General features: G+C 37.1%; 1 protein-coding gene across 1 annotated transcript in view; it reads left to right on the top strand.

Moving 5' to 3' along the window:
- The first annotated feature begins 17,804 nt into the window (after window positions 1–17,804).
- LOC135214642 (probable glutamate receptor) overlaps window positions 17,805–24,900 on the top strand; it is a 12,123-nt gene continuing 5,027 nt past the window's right edge. Inside the window, exons 1-5 of the mRNA XM_064248977.1 lie at window positions 17,805–17,918; window positions 18,441–18,556; window positions 18,829–19,002; window positions 20,324–20,535; window positions 20,677–20,894. Coding sequence (XP_064105047.1) covers window positions 17,805–17,918; window positions 18,441–18,556; window positions 18,829–19,002; window positions 20,324–20,535; window positions 20,677–20,894 — 834 coding nt within the window. The remainder of the gene's footprint in view (window positions 17,919–18,440; window positions 18,557–18,828; window positions 19,003–20,323; window positions 20,536–20,676; window positions 20,895–24,900) is intronic.

Here is a 24,900-nt window from a genome sequence, read left to right as displayed (position 1 = left end):
AACTTCAGACAGAGGCTTCTCTTCCTGGTTAGGTGAGTGTTTGAACACAAAGAGTAGACATATGGACATTATTATTCCAAATAACACGACCAATAACCAGACTGGCCAAGTGAATTCTCTAGTGTAGCTGTTTCTAGCATTCTCGACGGCTGGAACATATTTTATCACCAAAACATTTCTGTACAGGATAGAGTCAGAATGATTCTTATTTTGGGGGGGCTTATGGTACTGTGCCTATTTTTTTGTTTTTTTTTTTTTTCCTTTCTTCTTTCTTTTTTTTGCATGACTGAAGGAAGCATCTGGGCTGTTATTTGTGCCTTACACTCAGAAGTGACCATTTAACAAATGATCTATAATTTGGACTTTGCACGCCTTTGGGATAGTTCCCTTGCATGAAGATACTTAAGATCACTATCTTTTTTTTTTTATTAAATTCCCTTCATGGTCTCTGCTTCATCTGATGTAAATACCAAATCTATTTGTGTGGTCGTTCCCTTATTGATGATCCTAGTTTTAATACTAAATTTGCACTTCTCATTTTCTTTTTCAGTTTTTTCTCAAATAGGTGGGGGCTATTCCCGCATGGTAAATAATTTTTGAATTTTTGCTTCCGATTTTAAATCATTGAACAGAATCGTGGCCTTGCAATTCATTCAAGAAACTGAATGGAAGATATATTGTACAAATATGCTACCCCTCAGGACAACCTTCCTCAACCCTCTGCGTCATTCTTCTAGGTATGACCTGATTTCGCTATCCTTAAATTGTCTTTGAACTGGAATTCGGCAGAGGTTTCTGACTCCAGGTTTTGATAAGTCTGACTTTTCCCACTGCAGAAACATTGCACATAAGTTACAGGGAATGGCTTCTCACATTACAGTAGGGTTCCTTATACATAGGATAGTGATCTTTTGTACAAAAGATGTTAACAAAGCTTGAGTGAGTTAGTAGAAAGATTTTAATGTAGCGATACAATATTGATCCAGCTAAGTAAAAAATAAGTCGAAATAAACAGGTGAACTAGATGTCAAGACTAAATTTGCAGAAACAGGTGAACAAAAGAGTCAAGGGTAATTGCAGAAAGAAGTGAAGAAATCAGTAGAGAAAAGAATGAACTAATAGGCAAGAACAAGTCGAAAGAACTAGGTATACCAAATAGTTAAGAATCACTCTAAAGAAACCGGTGAACTAAATAGTCAAGAGGAATAATTTTAAAGAAAAACAAGAACCAGATTGAATAATAATTCTAAAGTATCAGATAAACCACAGTCGATAATAACTGCTAAAACAGGTGAACCAAACAATCAAGAATAACTCTAAAGGAACAGGTGAACCCCATAGTCAACACTAACCCTGCAGAAACATGTGAATCAGATAGTAAAGATTACTTTCAGAGACTAGTATCAATTCTCATGTTTCTCTGAACTACATTCCTGTCCATGTATGTATGCATAACTATCTATTTGCTGCCTTGCTGAAGTGGAATCCCCTTGAATGTTAAGACTACTGACTCACCCTCCAGTCCGCAACCCATATGGAAAGTCAGCAGCTTGGCTCCTTGCTAAGTGTAATCCATGTTCGCTACGCGGGTATGTCTGCTCGATCCCTCCGCGAGATCCCCAATCATCCCGTCCAATTCCCGTCACGGAGGGGCTCCCCCACATGAGGTCAGTGGGTATGAAGCAATGAGATCTGAATCATAGGAAAACAGCTCACATCATGGCCTATTTTATATAGTTATTTACCAATAACAAAAATCCTACAATGACTTGACCAATGTCAAAAGGAGAATGAATTAATACTAATGCCAACTTGTAAATGGAAGTGAAATACCTTCGCTGAAGAACTGTCATGCAGTAAAGAAACACAAACTGAAGTGTTTGTTGTGGTTGATTATTTAGAATCAATATTCAGAATGTGTCTGACTTATTTCAGCACACAAGAATTTCTTGCAAAATACCTACGTGAAGTTCAGTGTTTGTCTCAAGATGTGAAATACATCTCCAATTACCCCATGAAAGCTTTCTACTAGGATAGGACCATCCCCAGTCTCATTAGAAAACATTACATGTGGATAGTCCTGAAATAAAAAAAATGTCACTATATTAAACTCATTCAAAAGAATGTCTGTCTGGATTAAGTTTTTATTTCAGCTTCTCAATCTCTCAAATGAGTTTCTTTGTAGCAGTAAGTAAATTATATAACAGCTGCCAAAAGTTTCTATGGAAGGATGGCAAGTGCCTCCTTATATCAGAGGTGGAGATGGTCAATGGCATTGTCCAGGATTTATGTGCTCTTTGCAATCTGCTGGCATTGGGGGGGCCCACTGCTGTTTCTTCATGTAGTGCTGTAAGACTACCCTTACATGTAGGTGGACAATGATAGCAGCAGCCATTATCAGGGCAAGATGTTTGGTAAACCATTCCTCTCCTCCATAGGATCATCGCTAGCAATGGGGCTGTTCCTCATGAGGTACTGGACAGTCTTTCTATTCTTAGAGTAGATCATACGGTCAATTTTCTGTCTGCATTGGTGGGTTTTACATGGGCGCAGATGATGTTCTTCATGGTTGCCATGTCGTTCTTATACCCAGTGTTTATGTAGCCCCTCTTGTGGAGGGTGTGGTTTTCCTGACAATACCAACTTTAGACAGTATTTGTTATTCTCAGCAACCGATGCTCAGAGTAACCATTAGCCATCACGGTTTTGACAATTTGTATGATCGAGCATAGGGAAGTGGAATTCCAGGGAGAACAGTGTGAATGGGCACAAAAACTGTAGCCGTTCATCACCTGGGATTTGAATTTTTCTGGGCATTCACTACTGCCATTTAGGTAGAGCCTAATGCCAGTTGGCTTATGTTGGACCTTTGTGTGATGAAGCAGAGAACCATTCCTCCTCAAAGGTTTGCCCTAGTGCCTCCAGTTCATTTTTGTTGGCGATGTTGATGAAGGTGTCATCAATGTATCAAATGTATACAGCTGGTCTGGGGATCCTGGTGAAGACAAGCTGCTTGAAAACTCTAAAATAAAAGTTGGCGAACAACAATCAAAAGTGGAGAACCCATTGCTACTCCATCAATCCGTATCCACATTTCCCCTCATTGACTGATGAAAGGGGCCACCTTAGTACAGATCTTGATCAGATGCTGTAGGAATGCTGTTGATGGAAAACTCCTCCTCCAATGATATGTTGATACCGTGGGTTGGTGTGGCGCAAAGCACTTTGAGAAACTACAAAGCAACACAGTTCACTAGGCATATAGGAAGTCAAAATCTTGTTTAAAGTTTTGGCCAGTTGGTAGGTCAGAGTCAGGCACTGGTTTATGAGGCAGAGAGTATTGTTGTTATTGTGGGTTTTCACATTTCCATAGATGTAACCAGCAGTTTAACCCATGCTCAGTAGCAGAGGGCTGGTAATCTAGCAGATTGGTATATGTGGTGTCCCAACCAGAAGGGACAGCATGTCTACAATCATAAGGAACACAAAAATCTTGGAAGGTGACAGCGACCATTGCCACTTCCGATATAAGGATGCCCTCGCCATCCTCCTTACCATCATGGGGACTGGGGAGAACGGCAAAGTGCACCCCTGGGATAACCCTTCAGCCGCATACTTCAGACAGAACCTCCTACATTCAAACTTGGGATCAGGTGCTAGCCGAGCAGTGCCATCATTGTTCAGTCAGATTCTCCCAGATGAATCATTCTGCTCTCATCCAATAGGAAGAGACGCCCCCCCCCCCCAACCCACACACACACCCAGTTTCGAAACAGCCATCCAAAAATCGTCTTCTTGCGAATATAAATGTAGCATAATTGTATCCCCGGCTTCATTTGCCTTCAGTATATGTCGGAGAGACCTACCAAAGTGATGAAGAATACATTAACCATGGGCAGCTCAGCTTCTGTATAATCTACCTGGTTCCACAAAGAAACTCATTTGAGAGGCTGAAAAACTCCAATATAAACTCAGTGACATCCAGACACCCATTCTTTTTAATGAGTGTTTGAAGAGAATCTTCTGAAATAATCATAAGTTACTTTGCGTCAAAAGATTAGCCATTTGGCATGTGAATGTTTATGCCTTGATTTTCATGTGATTTACTACAAATGTGGTGCAATAGTGTGAATTGATAAAACAAAGGGTCCTGTGTCTAATTACTCAGTATTTGTTTGCTGACAAAGCAAGAGTTTAAGTAAATGAAAATTATGCGCGTATAAGGCCACATTTTCTTCAAACTGGAGTACCCAATTCATATACTCTCCTCTATATCCCTCTCTTTTTCCTTGATTTTTCAATATTCACAAGAGATATTTCGATTTATCAAAATATAGCAGAAACATTCTGAAAGATTTCCAATCATGCCTTGTTTCCAGGTGTTATAAATTTCTGCAGTTCTCTCCTCTCTCTCTCTCTCTCTCTCTCTCTCTCTCTCCTCTCTCTCTCTCTCTCTCTCTTTTTTTTACGGGATCTTTTTGCAGTACGTATCTTTTTTGTTTGGTCTCTTATCGTCTTATCTATTAAAATATATTTAGGGATTTTCCTTTATTTACCTTTTTGTCTACAAGAAAAACAATACTAACTACAGGCGGGCAATTGGAACTGAGCAATAAATGACCATTTTTTTCTAAGCTACGTTTTATTGTTATTGGATTTAACCAAATAACTAAAAGATATCATTCTAAATGAATTAGCCGAGACATCAAGAGAAATATTATATATAATAATCAACTACTCAACCATAATGATTTTCAAAAACTATAGGTAAGTTTTAAGATTTTAAATTTATATCATATGCATACAAAGAAAAGGTAAAACGAAATTTAATTATACTAAATTTTGTCCTATATAAAAGTGAAAATCAGGTATAAAGGAGTACAATTTTATTTGAGCATAACTTGATTCGTAAATTGAAATTCAATATAGAAATAAAGCAGAAAATCCTAACAGTCCCATTTCTATAGGCAACGCATTTGGTGTGAACGTATCCTTATAACACAAATGTAAATAATACTGTTTAATACGGACGATAATGACAGCAATTAAATACTATTTAAAAACAATTACAGAGTCAATAATGTCGTCAAATAATAAATACAACAATGAAAACGACATGACATGTAAGGTTAAGAAAATGTATTGTAGAAGCGTGCTTGATAAAGAAAAAAAAAAAATATCTGCGTAAAACACGTTCCAGGGAAATCAAATACATAACCCACACTTCCATACCTTGATCGTCTGTGTGAGGTCACATATGCAGATGGAGGTTGGACATCCTACTCATTGTATATTATCATAAAAATAATAATGATAAAATATTGACACTAGCTCACGTGTTTTTAGTGCTAATGTTTTGGAAGATCATGCATATTCCATAGGTTTAAAGTGAAAAGTAATATTTATAGTATCTCAAAATTAAATGAAGAAAAAAAGTGATATTGGTTCAAATTTATCTGCCAGATTGTCGGAAAAATGTGATGGTTTTTTTAGTTTAAACATTTAGTCAAACTGAAATAAGCCTTAAATTTTAAACATAGAAGGCTTTGTAAATATCACTACTTTTATTTTGTTATTTTGAAATAAAGGGAATTACAAAACGCGCTTCATTCCAAGAAAAGAAGGAAAACAGATTAAGGTAATAAAGTTGAGACAGAATAAGAGCACAGCAGTTAAGAAACTAAGGCTAGATTATTAAAAGGGGGTCCAAAAGGTAGAAGAAATAAGCCCTGATAGAATTAGTGGAGCTAAAAGCTGCAGCCTACGAATGGCCATATACTAGGCAACTTAACTCTCCAATGCAAAGGTAGAAGCTAGTGGCTCCTAACCCTCCCTAAGACAGGAAATGGTCAGGAACGGCAAGGACTATGGCAGTTGACTTACAGGAGAGAAAAGTTACATTCCTACAAAAAACATATTAACTCTTTTACACGTTAGAATTGGCTATAACTACATCGGCACTAGAAAACTACTTTGCTTCTTGAAACACAGGAATTGAGTTAAGTTATTTTCTATTACAATGCATCTTGAAAACAAGGATGAAAATATCCTTACTAAAGAAATATAGTAAAATGGATAATGACTCGTATTTTGCAACTGACCCTGGTGCTAGGAAGAAAATAAGAACACGAGGCTTCTTCACACCATAATCTAGAAAAGAACTTAATAAGTTATCTCTCTCTCTTTCTCTCTACTCATCTTTGTCTTGTTTTTTTTATATTCTGGTGGTTCTGTCTTCTCTTTTCCACCAAATATGAACCTGTTATATTGGTGAAAGTATCCTAATATTTCATGTTGTTTTAATTACTAAAATTTAGTAAATAAAGAAAATTATATATATATATAGCCCAAATTTTATTTTTTGTGTTATTGCCCACATCGCCCGCTTTCTCTATGGAGGTTGGCCCAATCATGAATTGTATAAGTATATAGACATGTATCTGTGTGATGGTTGCTACCTCAATAAAGTAAGTGAACTGAAAACTTTTGCTAATTTGCTGATATAGATGTTCTATATATATATATATATATATATATATATATATATATATATATATATATATATATATATATATATATATATATATATATATATATATATATATATATATATATATATATATATATATATATATATATATATATATATTATATATAGATATATATATATATATATATATATATATATATATATATATATATATATATATATATATATATATATATATATATATATATATGTGATATATATGTATATATATATATATATATATATATATATATATATATATATATATATATATATATATATATATATATATCATATATATATTATATATATATATATATATATATATATATATATATATATATATATATATATATAGAGGTGGCTTGCTGCTTACAGAACACCACCGTTAACACTTGGTGAAAGTTTTGTATCGATCTCGTGGACAGTCATGTCAGTATATAAGATTTAATAATCTATAGGAAATGCCATTTCATAAATACTGAGTTCCTAAGCACTTTTAGTCTCATATTTATTTCGCATATTTCCTTAAATGCACATTTTACACTCAAACCCAGTATCGTCAACAACAAAATGTTACGACCACTCTCTTAATTAACGTTAATAGATTAAGGATACTTTACTCTATGCTCAAGAAAACTATCTGCTGCCCACTCCTCCTTCCTTGTCCTGACGGCGCAACATCTATTGGATGCTCCGTTAGTTACTTGCTCAACTGCTCCGGGGTTTCATAGTCGCGGATTCGTGTTCACTCTGGATCAGCGGAGGGAACGAACTATTGTGCGTGACAGTACAGTTGGACACAGGTTTACCTGGTACACCGTCTTGAGAGACTTCCCTCACCTCTCCTCCCCCTCCCTTCTCTCTCTCTCTCTCTGAATGTTACTAGTTTAAGTATATTTTTTGCACGATTTTTTGTGATCTATCTATCTATCTAATCTAATAATAATAATTTTAAAATGTTGTATATAATATATAACGATTCACGCTGTTGTTACCTGCCAGCAAGGCTGGCATTACGGTACGGTACGGTACGGTTTGATATTTATAGCCTATGTGTACGGTACGGAATTACGCAACGACAATTTTACCGAAGTACGGTACGGTACAGTTCAGGTACGGAAAAAATGTGCAAATTCCGTAACGTACTACCTTACCTTAGGCAATGGATATATTTTTACTTTGGTCTACGTTGAAAACAATGGGAACAATATTAATTAATTATTAATAATCATAACCTGTAATATAGCATTTTTTAACTATTATTATTAGCAGCAGCAGCAGCAGCAGTAGTAGTAGCTATTACTATTTTTGTCTTAAGATCAAAAATTTTTTTCTTTCTTTAGTGACTATTGACTTGGGTTATGAGTAAATGATTATAATTATTGGAGTAAGAGATCTCGCATGTATGGTGGAGTAGTAGAAACGATAGACACTGTGATTGATGGTAAATCTACTGTTATACTTGTGTTTAGTTACCTCCTTCGCAAGCTTCATTTGGACTCAGGGCATCAGCCATATGCTTGCATTACGAAGGTGAAGAAGAGATGGCCGCCTAGGAACATAGCTGTCGGCATGGTAGCAGAAATCCGTTTGTCACGCAACTTTTTAACTTTTTTTTTTTTTTTTTTTTTTTTTTTTTTTTTTTTTTTTTTTTTAGCAAGAGAGAGCCGCCCAATTCCCTACAGATTGGTTTGAATAGGTAACTGGTTATAGTTACTCTATGTGTTACAAATAAAAATTGAGCATTTTTACCGGACATCCAAATAGAGTTCCAAAGCTTGATATACCGAAAAATTACAGCAAAATCTCGTACTGATACCAGTCTTCATTACAGTGTTATTGACCAAAAACGTGACTGCACTGTCTGTGAAACCCACAGTAAGAGAGCTTTACCAATTACAAATAAACCTTACCTTTTATTCAGGCTTGGTGTAATTGTCATTTATCTGATATGTTTTTAATTACACGTTTTGAAGTTAACTGTAATTCCATTTGTTTTTTATTTATAATTAATGGTAATTGTTATTGTAATTGTAACTGAAAACTTTATTTGAGATTGTTATCCTAGAGCCGCCCTCTTACTTTTCGAGAACTCATCTTGACCAAATGCAATGGAGAGATGTTTTGAGTCGCTTCCCAATTCATTTATTATATTATTAAGGGAGAATCTTAACAAGCCAGCTACCAATTCTAAAAATTTTTTTTATTCCATTTATTTCCTTTTTTTGTGCAAAAAGTTTTGTGAAATTTTTTTCCAGTATTTGAGTTTTGTATTTCAGTATCATTTTCTTATAATCAGCATAATAATTTTCACCACAATAAACATACTAAAAATTTACTTAGGCAAATCATAGGATGCTAACGATAATTTCTACAGGTCTAAAATATTTTAGATATGTTTGTTTTGTATTTGTACTAAAGGTATCATAAGTTACAAAATTACATTGTTTGCAGAAATTGACTGTAAAAGGACCCAAACCTCAAGTAAAAGTCTTTGCAACTATCTGCATTTTTTTAAGGAAATAGGTGCGCGAAATGTAATTGAGTAATACGTTTTATATAGTATTTGTAGCTGTGATTACAATTTGAAATATTAAAATTGTATTGATTTGATATTGTTCCCCATCTTGTAATTGAAGTTGTAACTGTAATTCGATAACAAGTCAGGTAAATTATGATTCTAATTATTGTAATAGACATAAAGCAAACGTAATTAATCTCCCTCCACCTGCTTATGCTTATATTACATAAGATATGCGACAGTAGCTACTTCATACGAAATGGAATGAGCATAAAAATAACGGGAACAAAAAATGATTTTTTTTTTTTTTTTTTTTTTTTTTTTATGTATACAATGGGAGCAGAAAACTATTAGAAAATTCAGTGATTTTTCCACTGCACTTCGGCTTCTCTCGGGGCACCTGTGAATTGTTCAATATTTAATAAATCGACTTTATCTTTCTCGGGATCTATGGGATTCATGTCTGCACCCTTATTTGGCCAGTCAACCAATTCAAATCCTCTCGATCTAGAAACCATTCCTGGACTATTCTGCCGTATGGATGGGGCAGCCGTCATGAATGAAAATGACAGGACTAGGTGGAAAGGGATAATTCCGCTGGTGAAGTGAAGGGAGTAACGAAATCCTGAAGAATTTTAACGTATTTTCCACGGGGGAAACCCTCAGTCTTGGTGATATCACATATACCATGGTAAGGAAATCCAGGCCCACACATTTACGGTTACAAGCCACTCCTGGCAACTTCGTAAATGTTTCCTCTGTGGTATCTGAAGGAAAACAATCTGAATTTTTACAATTTACGCGTTGCTTTCCGTAACTGGGAAAATAATGATATATCGTTTGGGGAAATGTGATGCTAAGTAACAACCCCTGCATTAAGATAATGTTTATTCATCTATGATGATTAATACTTATTACAAGTTTGCCTCCTCCAACTCTTATACACTAAAACACGCCCGAAAGCAGATTAATGGAATTCACGTTAAGAGAGGAACACCACCACCTTTAGTGTTTCAAACAGACAATTAACAATTTATCATTATGAAGACATACAGAATTTTAAACGTTATCAATGACAGTAATGACCTGAGATATTGCAATGCCAGTAACAGCCAATCAATCACTCAGTCCCCAGTAATCGTGTGATTTAATATATCACTTTGTTCAGTGATAACGATATCACTGCTACAGCACCCCTATTACACGCTAACAAGTTTTGTCACCCAATCATGGCTAGACTGAGGTGTTGTATAAATTTTGATAGGTTATCTGTCCTCTGCTAGTAGTATTTCGTTATAGTCTCCAAATGAACAGCAACATATGTTCTCCTGGCGCAGATCGTCGCTCTACGAGAAATTGGGGCTTCCAATACGTGCTGTTTGCACAGCGTCTTGACGTCTCCCCTGCAGCAGGTAAAATAAAATGGGAAAAGGAGGCATGCTTAGACTGGGAAATTGACCGACTTTGGATAGCATTTATTTATTTCATTTATTTATTAATTTTTTAAACAATAAACCTTACAAACCCGTAAAATCATGAAACCTAAATTATAGTTGCCTTGGTCCTGTTGAACTCTAATAGTGATTCTTTCTCTTTACTTCCCAAAATACCAAATAGCGTTTCCCATAAGTAAAAACAGGCTATAATTAATCTTGATTATCTAGGTATCTGCATGTTAATTACGTATTTCAGTTCGAAGACCTCCACCACGAAAGACCACCGTTCCGTTAGGATAACGACGACATTCGACGAGCAGCATAAGAAGATGCTTTTACCAATACTATTGCTATTCGTGAAACGTCTGGCATTAAATGTTTCGGCTATGACCGTGCGAAGACGTTTGGTATGAGGCAGGATTTCCTCATAGAATTCCTGCCAAGAAGGAATTTCTCGCCGAACGGCATCGTGCTGATAGGCTTGCCTTTGTTCAACAATTTGTGGAGGAGCATATGGAATTTTGGTCTCGAGTTGTATGCAGTGACGAAAGGTCTTTTACTAACAGAAGTCACGGCAGAATACATAACCGAAGACCGAGTAATATAAGGTGAGTTTCTTATAATCATTAATAACAGTCAGACTATAATAATTATAAGCAAAGGTAATATTATAATCAAAAGATAATAATTTTGTCAATAACCATGTTTATTTTCCGCTAATTGAATTATATTGCCACGAGAAGTTGTGAAAATAAAAATTCTTCATTGAAAACCCCCATTAGTTCTACTATGGCCAGCTTTCAGGCATTAATCAAATGCATTATTAATGTTATGAATAATCACGTAGGCAAATTTATAATATAGAGTACAGCCTGTTTACTGAATTAAAGAATATCATATCATAACGGACTGTTGCAGATTAAAAGTTAATGCTATTATAAGTATTAATCCTTGCAGATTAATAAACATTCTTAACTTATTCCAAGGGTTGTTACTTAGCATTTTATTTCCCAAAACGATATAGCATTTTTTTCCCTATTACGAAAAGCAAAGCGTAAATTGTTAAAAAATTAGATTTTTTCCCTTCAGATACTACAGAGGAAATTTACGAGGTGACCAGGAATGGGGCACGTCACAGTAAACGTTTGGCTGGATCTTCTTACATTATATGGATGATATCACCAGGATTGATGGAGGTTCACTGGTGAAAAATACATTGAAATTCTTTGGGATTTCTAACTTCCTTCACATCAACAGCGGAATTATTCCTCCCCACCTGCTCCTGTCATTTTCATTCACGACCGCTGCCCCATTCATACGGCCAGAATAGTCCAGGAATGGTTTCAAGGTCGAGAGGATCTGCAGTTGCTTGACTGGCCAAGTAAGGATACAGACATGAACCTCACTGAGAATATTTAGGCTAATTTCGGTAAAAATGTTGGGAGCCTGAGAGGGGAGATGAGACCAGATCAACTTATGAAACTCTGGGAACACAATGGAAACTCTTCCACAACCGACCACAGATCGTCAGAAACCATGAATCTTCTATGCCTAACAGATTGTAAGAGGTGATCTAGAAGGAAGGTTTCTGGACTTCTCATTAATATAAAAATAAATGTAAAAATTGAGTGTGTATATTTGGATTACCCCATGGCTTCCGCTGAACTTCCATGTCGTATGATGTAAAAAAAAAATCGTAAACAGATCTATGCCTATGCATATCGTTTAGCTCCAGGTATTGATTATTATAATTTTATTTATTAGAAAGGTGAATTTGATATCTTAAAGGAGTTCAAAATCTAAAGGGAATTTCGCTATCCTGATTGTTCTCAAAAAATTATCTAAAAAGAGAACCCTAGGACAATATCATCAAAACTACATTTCTCCAAATAGCTCTTTCCGCAATGGACAGGTAAACGACTGAAAGGCTGTTTAACAATAGAGACGTCTTTCTCTTATCCTCACACGAATGATAAGAGCGAAAGGAATTTCTGTCCGTTATGACATTTAAAACATGTATCACAATTAATATATTAGAAAAATATAAGCCAAGTAGATGTGTTTATCCATATCATGTAATAATTATTGTAATGAAGCGTGTAGGGAATAACCTCTACAGTATATTCAAGAGGGAATACAAACCCAACCATGAATACATGAAACCTCTGAACATCAACAATTCTTTATCATTGGCAAACGAATTAAGTTTACCATATGGGAATGGTAGTAAAAAGTTTGCACCAAGTTTGGGAGTCCTTCTTCAATTTCCATACACGTTGTGGAATTTTCTCTGTCCCTAGTAGTTCATTTTTGATTCCTCAGTCTCTCTCTCTCTCTCTCTCTCTCTTCTCTCTCTCTCTCTCTCTCTCTCTCTCTCTGGCTCTCCTTTTCATTCTATATGTATTTACAAGAGAGGTGAGTTTTTTTTTTTAACCCCAATCCCTTCTTTCTTGTAAATGTTGTTGTATTCAGAAAATCTACAGTATTATAATAATATTAGAATAAACACTAAAAACACGCAGGCATTAAAGATAAACAAGAAAATATTTCAAGTGGGAGCTTTTCGTTAGCCATACGCTCTATCCACGAGCATATCTACTTTCGTCCACTCATCGGGGTCGCAACAGGCCCACCTTACCCCTAGACCCCCACCCATTTCAGTTGTAGCAAAGCCAGGCTGAGGACATCGGTACAGCAAAAGCAAGAAGCTTGTCAGTTTGAATTACATTTTAGAATTCCAAAACCTGTAAGACAGCTTAACAACAAGAACTCAATCCCTACACCACTCACCCCGCCCCCGAAAAAATATATATGCATATATTAGTTTAGTCAAGATTAGAGGGTGTAATGACATATCAAAACTGCATATTTAGCGCAGTGGTATTTCTAGATGACATGTCACTTTAAAGTAGCTAATATGAGAGAGAGAGAGAGAGAGAGAGAGAGAGAGAGAGAGAGAGAGGAGCTAAGGCGTCGGACACTTTCAACTCGTTCACTTAGTGTTTTGGGTATGTTCAATGCTCCTATTATATTATTGGTAGGAAACGCACTGCAACCGATACTATAAACTTGGCTTTCATGATAAGATTAAATATCCTGCTATGATGTTCGTGATTCTCTCCAATACCAATGTAACTCTAAAATTTTGATCAATTTTAAGTATTGCGTAATGAATATGACCGATACATAATAACAGACACGGTGGTAAGATAACGCCTTAGACGAAAGTTAAATGGAATCTTAATAAACAAACTTATATTAAAAGTGAGACAGTAATCTTAGTTACAGCGATATAACCTGTTCAGATTACTTTTTTTTTTTTTTTTTTTTTTTACTCCGTGTGTGTGTGTGTGTGTGTGTGTGTGGGTTTCTCCAACCATACCTAATGACTCCTCCCACTGAAAGAATTCCAGAGCTTATTGGTGGAACTCTTGCTAAGAGAGGAAGAGTCCTCCCCCCATCCCCCTCAGTAAACACTGTTACCATATAATTTTTCGCAGTCCCTCAAGAAGGTGTACCAGGGAAACCTGTGTCCAACTGTACACTTGCAGTTGCAAGCTACCTTCCAGGAGGTTACGACCTCATCCTAGGGCAGGACCTGAAGTCTCCCATTACCAAGGGCCCGCTGAGAGGTATTGCACCTCCGGTACCCGCCACAGGTCCAGTCGACCTCACTCTGCCAGTGCCACTTGGCAGCACTGAGCAGTGCCAAGCTCCGTCCAGCCTGGACTAGAGCCACCACAGAACTTGACTTCTGCGCCTGGCCCCGAGCTAGTGCCGGCGCCTACCTAACCAAGGATCCTCCTACAGGAGATCCTCCCCAACAGCATGGAGCTTACCGCAGCCATGGCCAATCAAAGTCCATGAGTCTTCTTCACCCTCACCACTGCCGCCCGAGGATGAACCTCCGGCAGACCTAACCTTCACACCTCCTATGGAAAACCAGGAACTGCCCGACCAGGAGTCAGCCTGGAGTTTTCCCCTTACGACGGCTGTCGCAGCAGCCGGAGTGAGGGCCTCCCCTGCAGTAGGTTCCACCTCTACGACGGTTGCTGCAGATACCGAAGTAGGGTGTTCTCCTGAAATCCCTCAGGCTACCACTGCCTCTGCTCCTGCCGGCGTTTCTGGCCTTTCCCCAGAGTCGGTGCCTCCATCTACTCCTAGGACTGGTATAGCCAGGTCCTGGAGGAATAAGAAGAAGAAGAAGAAGGGACGTAACCAATCATTAACAAACTAACCCAAGAGCCACATGCTCTCCTTGACACCTGTGCCCGAGGTACAGTGTCGCATTCAATTGCAGAGTGATCCTGGCACCTACCCAGAGAAGGTAGCCAGCCTGATCTCTGCCAGTAGAACTAACCCTCTAACCCCTAGCCATGGTGATACTAACCCTCACTTACATTTCCATCCTGGTAATGCACTAACCACTCATCATCCTCACGCTTCATTACCTCACCTCATGTATTTTAACAATTCCGGCGACACATTACTGCTGTGCGTACCACACTCTGGAATGATTGCGTCTCCCTTTAACTGTATTGAGTAGGTTAGGCTAATGATTTAGTACCAGGGCATTAGGTTAGTAGCAAGTAGAATTTTCAAGTAACTTTTTTTTTTTATCTAGGGTAGAGTAGACTGTCGTCACAAGACAACCTGTAGTTTTATTACTTAGGCTAGACTACATTACTCCATTAAGTTAGTACACTTAGCATCTCCGCCTATAAGTTAGGTAGGCCACTGTAGTTAGCTGTATCGCCGCTCTAAAGACTTCAAGTTAGAGTAGGAGAACTGGGTAGTCGAGACGATCATTCTATTTAAGCCAAGACCTTCACGCCCGAAAGGGAGTGAATGCCTTCTTAACAGGGGGAGCTGTGACGTTTATAGATCGTTCGTCTACCCAGATATCAATGATTAATTTGATTTGGAAAACGGCAGCCATTTCTTCCAAATATCAGCTGATTTTTAGTAAACGCGGGAAAACCCAAAACCCAAAACCAGCTAGAGATAGGGAGTTCCCCAGGTTGGGGGAAAAGAGTTCTTTTGTCAGCTTTAGGGGACGTATCTCAAAAGGGAAGGATGTAGGCAGATTGGTACTTCTTAGACCTATATCTTAAGCTCTCTTTCCTGTGACCCCTCTCCTGGCTGTATGCTTGTTTCCAGGATTTGCCTTGATCGTGGGGGGGTTAAGCTGACTTCCAACCCCCAAGCAACCCACAGCTTGAATCAGTCACACTTTAGTCAGCTACCCACTTGTGAGAGATTATAAGCCCCAACGTGGGGGCCAATAGCATTCACTTTTCTCCAGGCCAGCACGGGCCTCTTTTTGTAAATAAATAGCTGTAAAGTAACGAGCTGGGTTTTCTGGCGACCTTTTCCTCTAAAGAAATATTAATTAATAATCAGTTTTACGGTAAGTTCAATTAATTTCATCTCGTCTGCCTTCAATTATTTCCGTTTACGTATATAGCCTCTCTCAAGGCCAGCTAAATACGTAAATATATATATATATATATATAAATATATATATATATATATATATATATATATATATATATATATATATATATATATATTATATTAGTAAAATATATATATATATTATATATATATATATATATATATATATATATATATATATATATATATATATATATAGATATATAATAAATAATTGTGTAAGTTCGTCAAAATACTGTACATAACTTTTTATTAACCATAATATTATATTGCAGCTAGTTACATAACAAGTTTGACTAGAGTACTGTCCAGGGAGATATCTTTATACGCGCATAATTTTCATTTACTTAAACTCTTGCTTTGTCAGCAAACAAATACTGAGTAATTAGACACAGGACCCTTTGGTTTATCAATTCACACTATTGCACCACATTTGTAGTAAATCACATGAAAATCAAGGCATAAACATTCACATGCCAAATGGCTAATCTTTTGACGCAAAGTAACTTATGATTATTTCAGAAGATTCTCTTCAAACACTCATTAAAAAGAATGGGTGTCTGGATGTCACTGAGTTTATATTGGAGTTTTTCAGCCTCTCAAATGAGTTCTTTGTGGAACAGGTAGATTATACAGAACTGAGCTGCCCATGGTTAATGTATTCTTCATCACTTTGGTAGGTCTCTCCGACCATATAGGCTGAAGGCAAATGAAGCCGGGGATACAAATTATGCTACATTTATATTCGCAAGAAGACGATTTTTGGATGGCTGTTTCGAAACGGGTGTGTGTGTTGGGTTTGGGGGGGGGGGGGGGCGTTCTCTTCCTATTGGATGAGAGCAGAATGATTCATCTGGGAGAATCTGACTGAACAATGATGGCACTGCTCGGCTAGCACCTGATCCCAAGTTTGAATGTAGGAGGTTCTGTCTGAAGTATGCGGCTGAAGGGTTATCCCAGGGGTGCACTTTGCCGTTCTCCCCTCCCCAGGCCCCAGGATGGTAAGGAGGATGGCGAGGGCATCCTTATATCGGAAGTGGCAATGGTCGCTGTCACCTTCCAAGATTTTTGTGTTCCTTATGATTGTAGACATGCTGTCCCTTCTGGTTGGGACACCACATATACCAATCTGCTAGATTACCAGCCCTCTGCTAACTGAGCATGGGTTTTAAACTGCTGGTTTACATCTATGGAAATGTGAAAACCCACAATAACAACAATACTCTCTGCCTCATAAACCAGTGCCTGACTCTGACCTACTAACTGGCCAAAACTTTAAACAACATTTTGACTTCCTATATGCCTAGTGAACTGTGTTGCTTTGTAGTTTCTCAAAGTGCTTTGCGCCACACCAACCCACGGTATCAACATATCATTGGAGGAGGAGTTTTCCATCAACAGCATTCCTACAGCATCTGATCAAGATCTGTACTAAGGTGGCCCCTTTCATCAGTCAATGAGGGGAAATGTGGATACGGATTGATGGAGTAGCAATGGGTTCTCCACTTTTGATTGTTGTTCGCCAACTTTTATTTTAGAGTTTTCAAGCAGCTTGTCTTCACCAGGATCCCCAGACCAGCTGTATACATTTGATACATTGATGACACCTTCTCAACATCGCCAACAAAATGAACTGGAGGCACTAGGGCAAACCTTTGAGGAGGAATGGTTCTCTGCTTCATCACACAAAGGTCCAACATAAGCCAACTAGCATTAGGCTCTACCTAAATGGCAGTAGTGAATGCCCAGAAAAAATCAAATCCCAGGTGATGAACGGCTACAGTTTTTGTGCCCATTCACACTGTTCTCCCTGGAATACCACTTCCTTATGCTCGATCATACAAATTGTCAAACCGTGATGGCTAATGGTTACTCTGAGCATCGGTTGCTGAGAATAACAAAATTACTGTCTAAAGTTGGTATTGTCAGGAAAACCACACCCTTCCACAAGAGGGGCTACATAAAACACTGGGTATAAGAACGACATGGCAACCATGAAGACATCATCTGCGCCCATGTAAAACCCACCAATGCAGACAGAAAATTGACCGTATGATCTACTCTAAGAATAGAAAGACTGTCCAGTACCTCATGAGGAACAGCCCCATTGCTAGCGATGATCCTATGGAGGAGAGGAATGGTTTACCAAACATCTTGCCCTGATAATGGCTGCTGCTATCATTGTCCACCTACATGTAGGGGTAGTCTTACAGCACTACATGAAAGAAACAGCGAGTGGGGCCACCCCCCCAATTGCCCAGCCAGATTGCAAGAGCACATAAATCCTGGACAATGCCCAATTGACCAATCGCCCACCTCTTGATATAAGGAGGCACTTGCCATCCTTCCATAGAAACTTTTGGCAGCTGTTATATAATTTACTTACTGCTACAAAGAAACTCATTTGAGAGATTGAGAAGCTGAAATAAAAACTTAATCCAGACAGACATTCTTTTGAATGAGTTTAATATAGTGACATTTTTTTTTATTTCAGGACTATCCACATGTAATGTTTTCTAATGAGACTGGGGATGGTCCTATCCTAGTAGAAAGCTTTCATGGGGTAATTGGAGATGTATTTCACATCTTGAGACAAACACTGAACTTCACGTAGGTATTTTGCAAGAAATTCTTGTGTGCTGAAATAAGTCAGACACATTCTGAATATTGATTCTAAATAATCAACCACAACAAACACTTCAGTTTGTGTTTTTTTACTGCATGACAGTTCTTCAGCGAAGGTATTTCACTTCCATTTACAAGTTGGCATTAGTATTAATTCATTCTCCTTTTGACATTGGTCAAGTCATTGTAGGATTTTTGTTATTGGTAAATAACTATATAAAATAGGCCATGATGTGAGCTGTTTTCCTATGATTCAGATCTCATTGCTTCATACCCACTGACCTCATGTGGGGGAGCCTCCGTGACGGGAATTGGACGGGGATGATTGGGGATCTCGCGGAGGATCGAGCAGACATAGCCGTAGCGAACATGGATTACACTTACGCAAGGAGCCAAGCTGCTGACTTTCCATATGGGTTGCGGACTGGAGGGTGAGTCAGTAGTCTTAACATTCAAGGGGATTCCACTTCAGCAAGGCAGCAAATAGATAGTTATGCATACATACATGGACAGGAATGTAGTTCAGAGAAACATGAGAATTGATACTAGTCTCTGAAAGTAATCTTTACTATCTGATTCACATGTTTCTGCAGGGTTAGTGTTGACTATGGGGTTCACCTGTTCCTTTAGAGTTATTCTTGATTGTTTTGGTTCACCTGTTTTTAAGCATTTATTATCGACTGTGGTTTATCTGATACTTTAGAATTATTATTCAATCTGGTTCTTGTTTTTCTTTAAAATTATTCCTCTTGACTATTTAGTTCACCGGTTTCTTTAGAGTGATTCTTAACTATTTGGTATACCTAGTTACTTCGGACTTGACCTTTCTTGCCTATTAGTTCATTCTTTTCTATACTGATTTCTTCACTTCTTTCTGCAATTACCCTTGACTCTTTTGTTCACCTGTTTCTGCAAATTTAGTCTTGACATCTAGTTCACCTGTTTATTTCGACTTATTTTTTACTTAGCTGGATCAATATTGTATCGCTACATTAAAATCTTTCTACTAACTCACTCAAGCTTTGTTAACATCTTTTGTACAAAAGATCACTATCCTATGTATAAGGAACCCTACTGTAATGTGAGAAGCCATTCCCTGTAACTTATGTCAATGTTTTCTGCAGTGGGAAAAGTCAGACTTATCAAGACCTGGAGTCAGAAACCTCTGCCGAATTCCAGTTCAAAGACAATTTAAGGATAGCGAAATCAGGTCATACCTAGAAGAATGACGCAGAGGGTTGAGGAAGGTTGTCCTGAGGGGTAGCATATTTGTACAATATATCTTCCATTCAGTTTCTTGAATGAATTGCAAGGCCACGATTCTGTTCAATGATTTAAAATCGGAAGCAAAAATTAAAATTATACCCATGCGGGAATAGCAACCTATTTGAGAAAAAACTGAAAAAGAAAATGAGAAGTGCAAATTTAGTATTAAAACTAGGATCATCAATAAGGGAACGACCGCACAAATAGATTTGGTATTTACATCAGATGAAGCAGAGACCATGAAGGGGATTTAATAAAGAAAAAGATAGTGAGCTTAAGTATCTTCATGCAAGGGAACTATCCCAAAGGCGTGCAAAGTCCAAATTATAGATCATTTGTTAAATGGTCACTTCTGAGTGTAAGGCACAAATAACAGCCCAGATGCTTCCTTCAGTCATGCAAAAAAAAGAAAGAAAGGAAAAAAAACAAGGCACAGTACCATAAGCCCCCCCAAAATAAGAATCATTCTGACTCTATCCTGTACAGAAATGTTTTGGTGATAAAATATGTTCCAGCCGTCGAGAATGCTAGAAACAGCTACACTAGAGAATTCACTTGGCCAGTCTGGTTATTGGTCGTGTTATTTGGAATAATAATGTCCATATGTCTACTCTTTGTGTTCAAACACTCACCTAACCAGGAAGAGAAGCCTCTGTCTGAAGTTATATGGCTGATTGTAGCAGCATTTTGCAATGCAGGTCAGTGGAATTCTCGTGAAACAGATAAGTAAATTTCTTGAATCATTATCATGAACATAAAACACCAGGCTAAAGTTGAAGATAAAAGAAAATTCTTAGGCCAAAGTAATCACATTATACAGCAAATACTTTCCTCTGCAGGAGAGACTGTATCCACAGTGAGCACATCCTCCCGAGTCATCCTGCTGGTATTGTACCTGACGACCATGATCCTACACGCTTCCTACAGCAGCTTTCTCATCTCCTCCCTGACTGTAGATATGAACAACCTGCCATTCACTGACCTGAGAACGATGTATGAAGCGAGGACCCATTCCTTTGGGTTCACAGGTGGAGCTGGGGTGGAGGACGAATTCAAGGTAATGGAAAGTTAAAACTTTTAGATTGTATTTTTGCAACTTGAGGACGTATCACACAAACTATATATATTTTTTGTAATGTCATGACATTAAAATCAGAGGAAGGTGCCATGTTTCACATGGGCCTAATCGCTATCCCATAAGCAGGCCTCTTGCTGGGACAATGGTATTACCACTATGCATTTAGTAGTGTAATACACTTGACATGATCTATTTCGTAAATATGTTTATCATTTTAAGCATTAAGTTTGAAGAGTAGTTGCCTTTTTCTTTGATATGGCCAGCACACGCTAGCCTACATGTTGCAGACCTAGCTTATTTCTAAAATTATTAATTGTTTATGCCTATCAAGTCATTAAAAGAGAAATTTGATCACACATGTTATCATATAATATTGACCTTCTATTCTAAGCCATTAATGTTTCCTTGATGTGATTGAATTAGTATAATTATTAGTCAAGGAAAAAAGCCCCAAAAAAAGCCCAAAATGATGCCAGTGTGAAAGCGCCTTTCAAGCGATTTTTTATGGTACAGAAAAAGTATACTGCCAATATCATGCACTCGCTCATGAAGATGTTTTCTTCCTTTGTTGCAGTCGTCACCGGTTTCACTTTACAGGGATATTTGGGACGAGATAGTTTGGCTGATTTTTTTTTCCCTAGAAATCTGAGCCCCAATACTATTGACCTTGTCAAACGCTTATGCACAGAACAGCATGCCATCATGATCGGTCGTACCTTCCTAGTGTCAAGAACCTTGCCGTGCAAAGTTGTTCTGTTGCCAGGCAATTACTTCGTCTCTCAGAGATCTATTCCCGTTCAGAAGGATTCTCCACTAACGGGTCTATTTCGACTTCAGTGAGTACTCTCCCTACTAATAATGCTTTAATTATGCGAATTCTGTACCGTAGTATATGTACGCAAAGAAGGGTGAGAGTTCCAGTATTTCTGTCCTGTTGCTTCAGCCTTTAACACAGCTAACATACTGAATTTCACACTCGACTTTCAATGTCTAAAACATCTTGATTCCAACTTGACCTTTTTTAGATCACCTATAAGTTTCCTATATGGGAAAATCTCCTGGTGGTTTCAGCCCAAAGAAATTTGATGGTCCAGCATAAGGCGTTATCAACCTAAAATACTGATTGTGGGCTTTTTCCTCATATTAAATTCTCTTACATAACTGTTTTATATCTGTAGTTGTCGACAGAAAGTATCGAACCCCTTTCACATCTATGGGATGTCAGTGGTTTGACTGACCAAAATATCTTCTATTTCACATCCCAGCCCTTAATCCCAAGCTTAGCTTAATCTCAAGCTACTGATATTTTATACGTCAACAATAGGTTATGTGAGCTTATCTGGATAGGAGCTCGTAACTTGATCGAACTGAAAACTATACATTTCAGCGCAAGGAAAACTAGAACAGCCCAAGACTCGCAGACGATTGATACCCTTTTAACTTTCCAGGATGAGAAAGATCGTGGAAGCTGGTAATCATTGACAGACTGGAGAAAAAGTGGATGCCAAAACTTGCAGACTCTCCAGACGCCGACAGATCTCCGATAAGCCTCCTGCAAGCAAGCACGGCTTTCTATTTCCTCCTCCTCGGTCACTTGGCTGCTTTGATCGTCCTTGTAATCGAGATCAAATTTGCCAATGGGCGGAGATAACAAGCCAACAAGGGTTCTGGTCTGTCTCTGTCGACTAGCTTATTTCTGCTCGGAGGCGGTCTCGGATTTTAGTATTCAGCATTAATGTCTAAGCTTCAAATTGCTGTAATTTTGTAATATATATATATATATATATATATATATATTATATATATATATATATATATATATATATATATATATATATATATATATATATATATATCACACGTATCGATGTAATAATCTCTTCAAAAAAAATGTTTTACGGTGTTTAAGCATTACAAAATATTACCTGAAGTTTGGATTAAACTGATGGATTGTATCTCCTAATGATTGTATCTCCAAATCGGATGGTTTGTATCTCCTCATGAGAGAGAGAGAGAGAGAGAGAGAGAGAAGAGAGAGAGAGAGAGAGAGAGAGACTGAATGACTTTTCCACATGGCGGTCGAAAAGAAAATTGTCTTCTTTAATGGTTCAATTCTTGCTGTTTTGTCAGAAATATTTTATTTTTCTTATTTTCACGATGTTTTGTCAGCAAATATTTCTTATTTTCATGTAGTTCATATTGATAAGTCAAACACAATAGGCATATATTCACTAAAAATAATTCTTAGGAAGTGTGTAAAGCTGTTTCAGTAACCTTATATAGTATAAATCATCGCACCTCTATTGCACTGTTTGTCAAAGGATATGCACATAGATAAGATAGTTAGAAGCCAAGCTATACTCCAAATTATCATTTTAGATTTTAGAACTTGAAAGACAATGGAGGCTGCTTTTCCACGGTTCAAAAGAAAAAAAATTAGTACAGCCAGCTAACTCACTCTCAATCCAGTCGGATAATGTCAGTTCTTCGAAATTCACCGTGACCACGCACGACAAGTCGGCCAGCTCTTTAACGATCAAGCCTCTCGCCTCATTTTTCGATCTGCTCCAGCAAGAAGAGAGGCCTTGGGTTCTGGGCGCCTTCAGTGCACCTTGTTAACTCAATGAAATTGTAGCTTGGAGGAAGCCATTCGCCTACGTTAATGTGTCGTATATCCTGCTTTAATGTTATTGGGTAATGGCATTGGCTAAGGCGCGGGCATTTGCATTCAGGCATGCAATTACGTGCATGTCGAGACCGATATCCCACTACGATGATATCAGGATTTTTGAACTTGATGTGGAACGGACTTTATCATATATATATAAAAAACATATATATATATATATATATATATATATATATATATATATATATATAGATATATAGATATTATATATAATATGTATGTGTTCACACACACACACACACACACACACACACACTATATATATATATATATATATATATATATATATATATATATTATATATATATATATATATATATATAATATATATATATACATATATATAATAACTAGTATATATATATATATATATATATATATATATATAATATATTATTATATTATATATATAGATATATAGATATTATTATATATATATATATATATATATATATATATATATATATTTATATATATATATATATATATATATAATATATATATATAATTATTATAGAATATATATATATATAATGTATACTAGGTATCTGATTATATCAAATTTAAAGGGCCCATGATCTGGACTGAAGTGTTGCCAATCGAAATATATAGTGTTTTATGGGCCTTCACACTTCATAAACCACTGATTAATGTACAAAAGGTCCATTCATACAATATATATAAAATCTAACATTATTCAATAGTGGGATCCCCAGAGAGTAGAATGACAATAGTTAATACAATGTCCATCCCTTTTCTGCTGAAACAAGGAAGAGGGGCCCATGTAGGAATCTTCCGCATCAAACTCTGTATATTGATCAGGTTGTTTTGCAAAATTAACGCGAAAGCATAGATCTGCAACTATCAAGAGAGGTTATGGGAGGAATCTCAGTTACTATAAAAACAAGGCGTCATCCCGAGCCTCCAGCATATCGGGCGCATGCTAAAATCTATGGTCAAATAGCATGTTGTTTCACCAACGAAAACTAAAATAAATATGCAATATATTAGAAATCATTGTTCTGTGCAGTTCAACATGCACAATTTCTATTTTTTACATTTTCATTCTAATAAATAAATCTGAATTATCCTATCAGAAAATTGCTGCATCTTTAACCTGGCGAGAACCACCTTTTACAGAACTTTTTAGGCGTTTCCATAGACCTTTCCTAACCACCCAACAATAACAAAACAGCATCAACAAGAAAAACAATAACGACAACAACGACAGAATAGAGTAAGCGAAAATAGTTCCTCTGACGAAGTTCTCGCTGGACAGGAAAAGTCTTATTCACC

The sequence above is a fragment of the Macrobrachium nipponense genome, chromosome 46 (assembly GCF_015104395.2).
Source record: "Macrobrachium nipponense isolate FS-2020 chromosome 46, ASM1510439v2, whole genome shotgun sequence".
Classification (NCBI taxonomy): domain Eukaryota; kingdom Metazoa; phylum Arthropoda; class Malacostraca; order Decapoda; family Palaemonidae; genus Macrobrachium; species Macrobrachium nipponense.
This window is presented reverse-complemented; position numbering and strand designations above follow the sequence as displayed.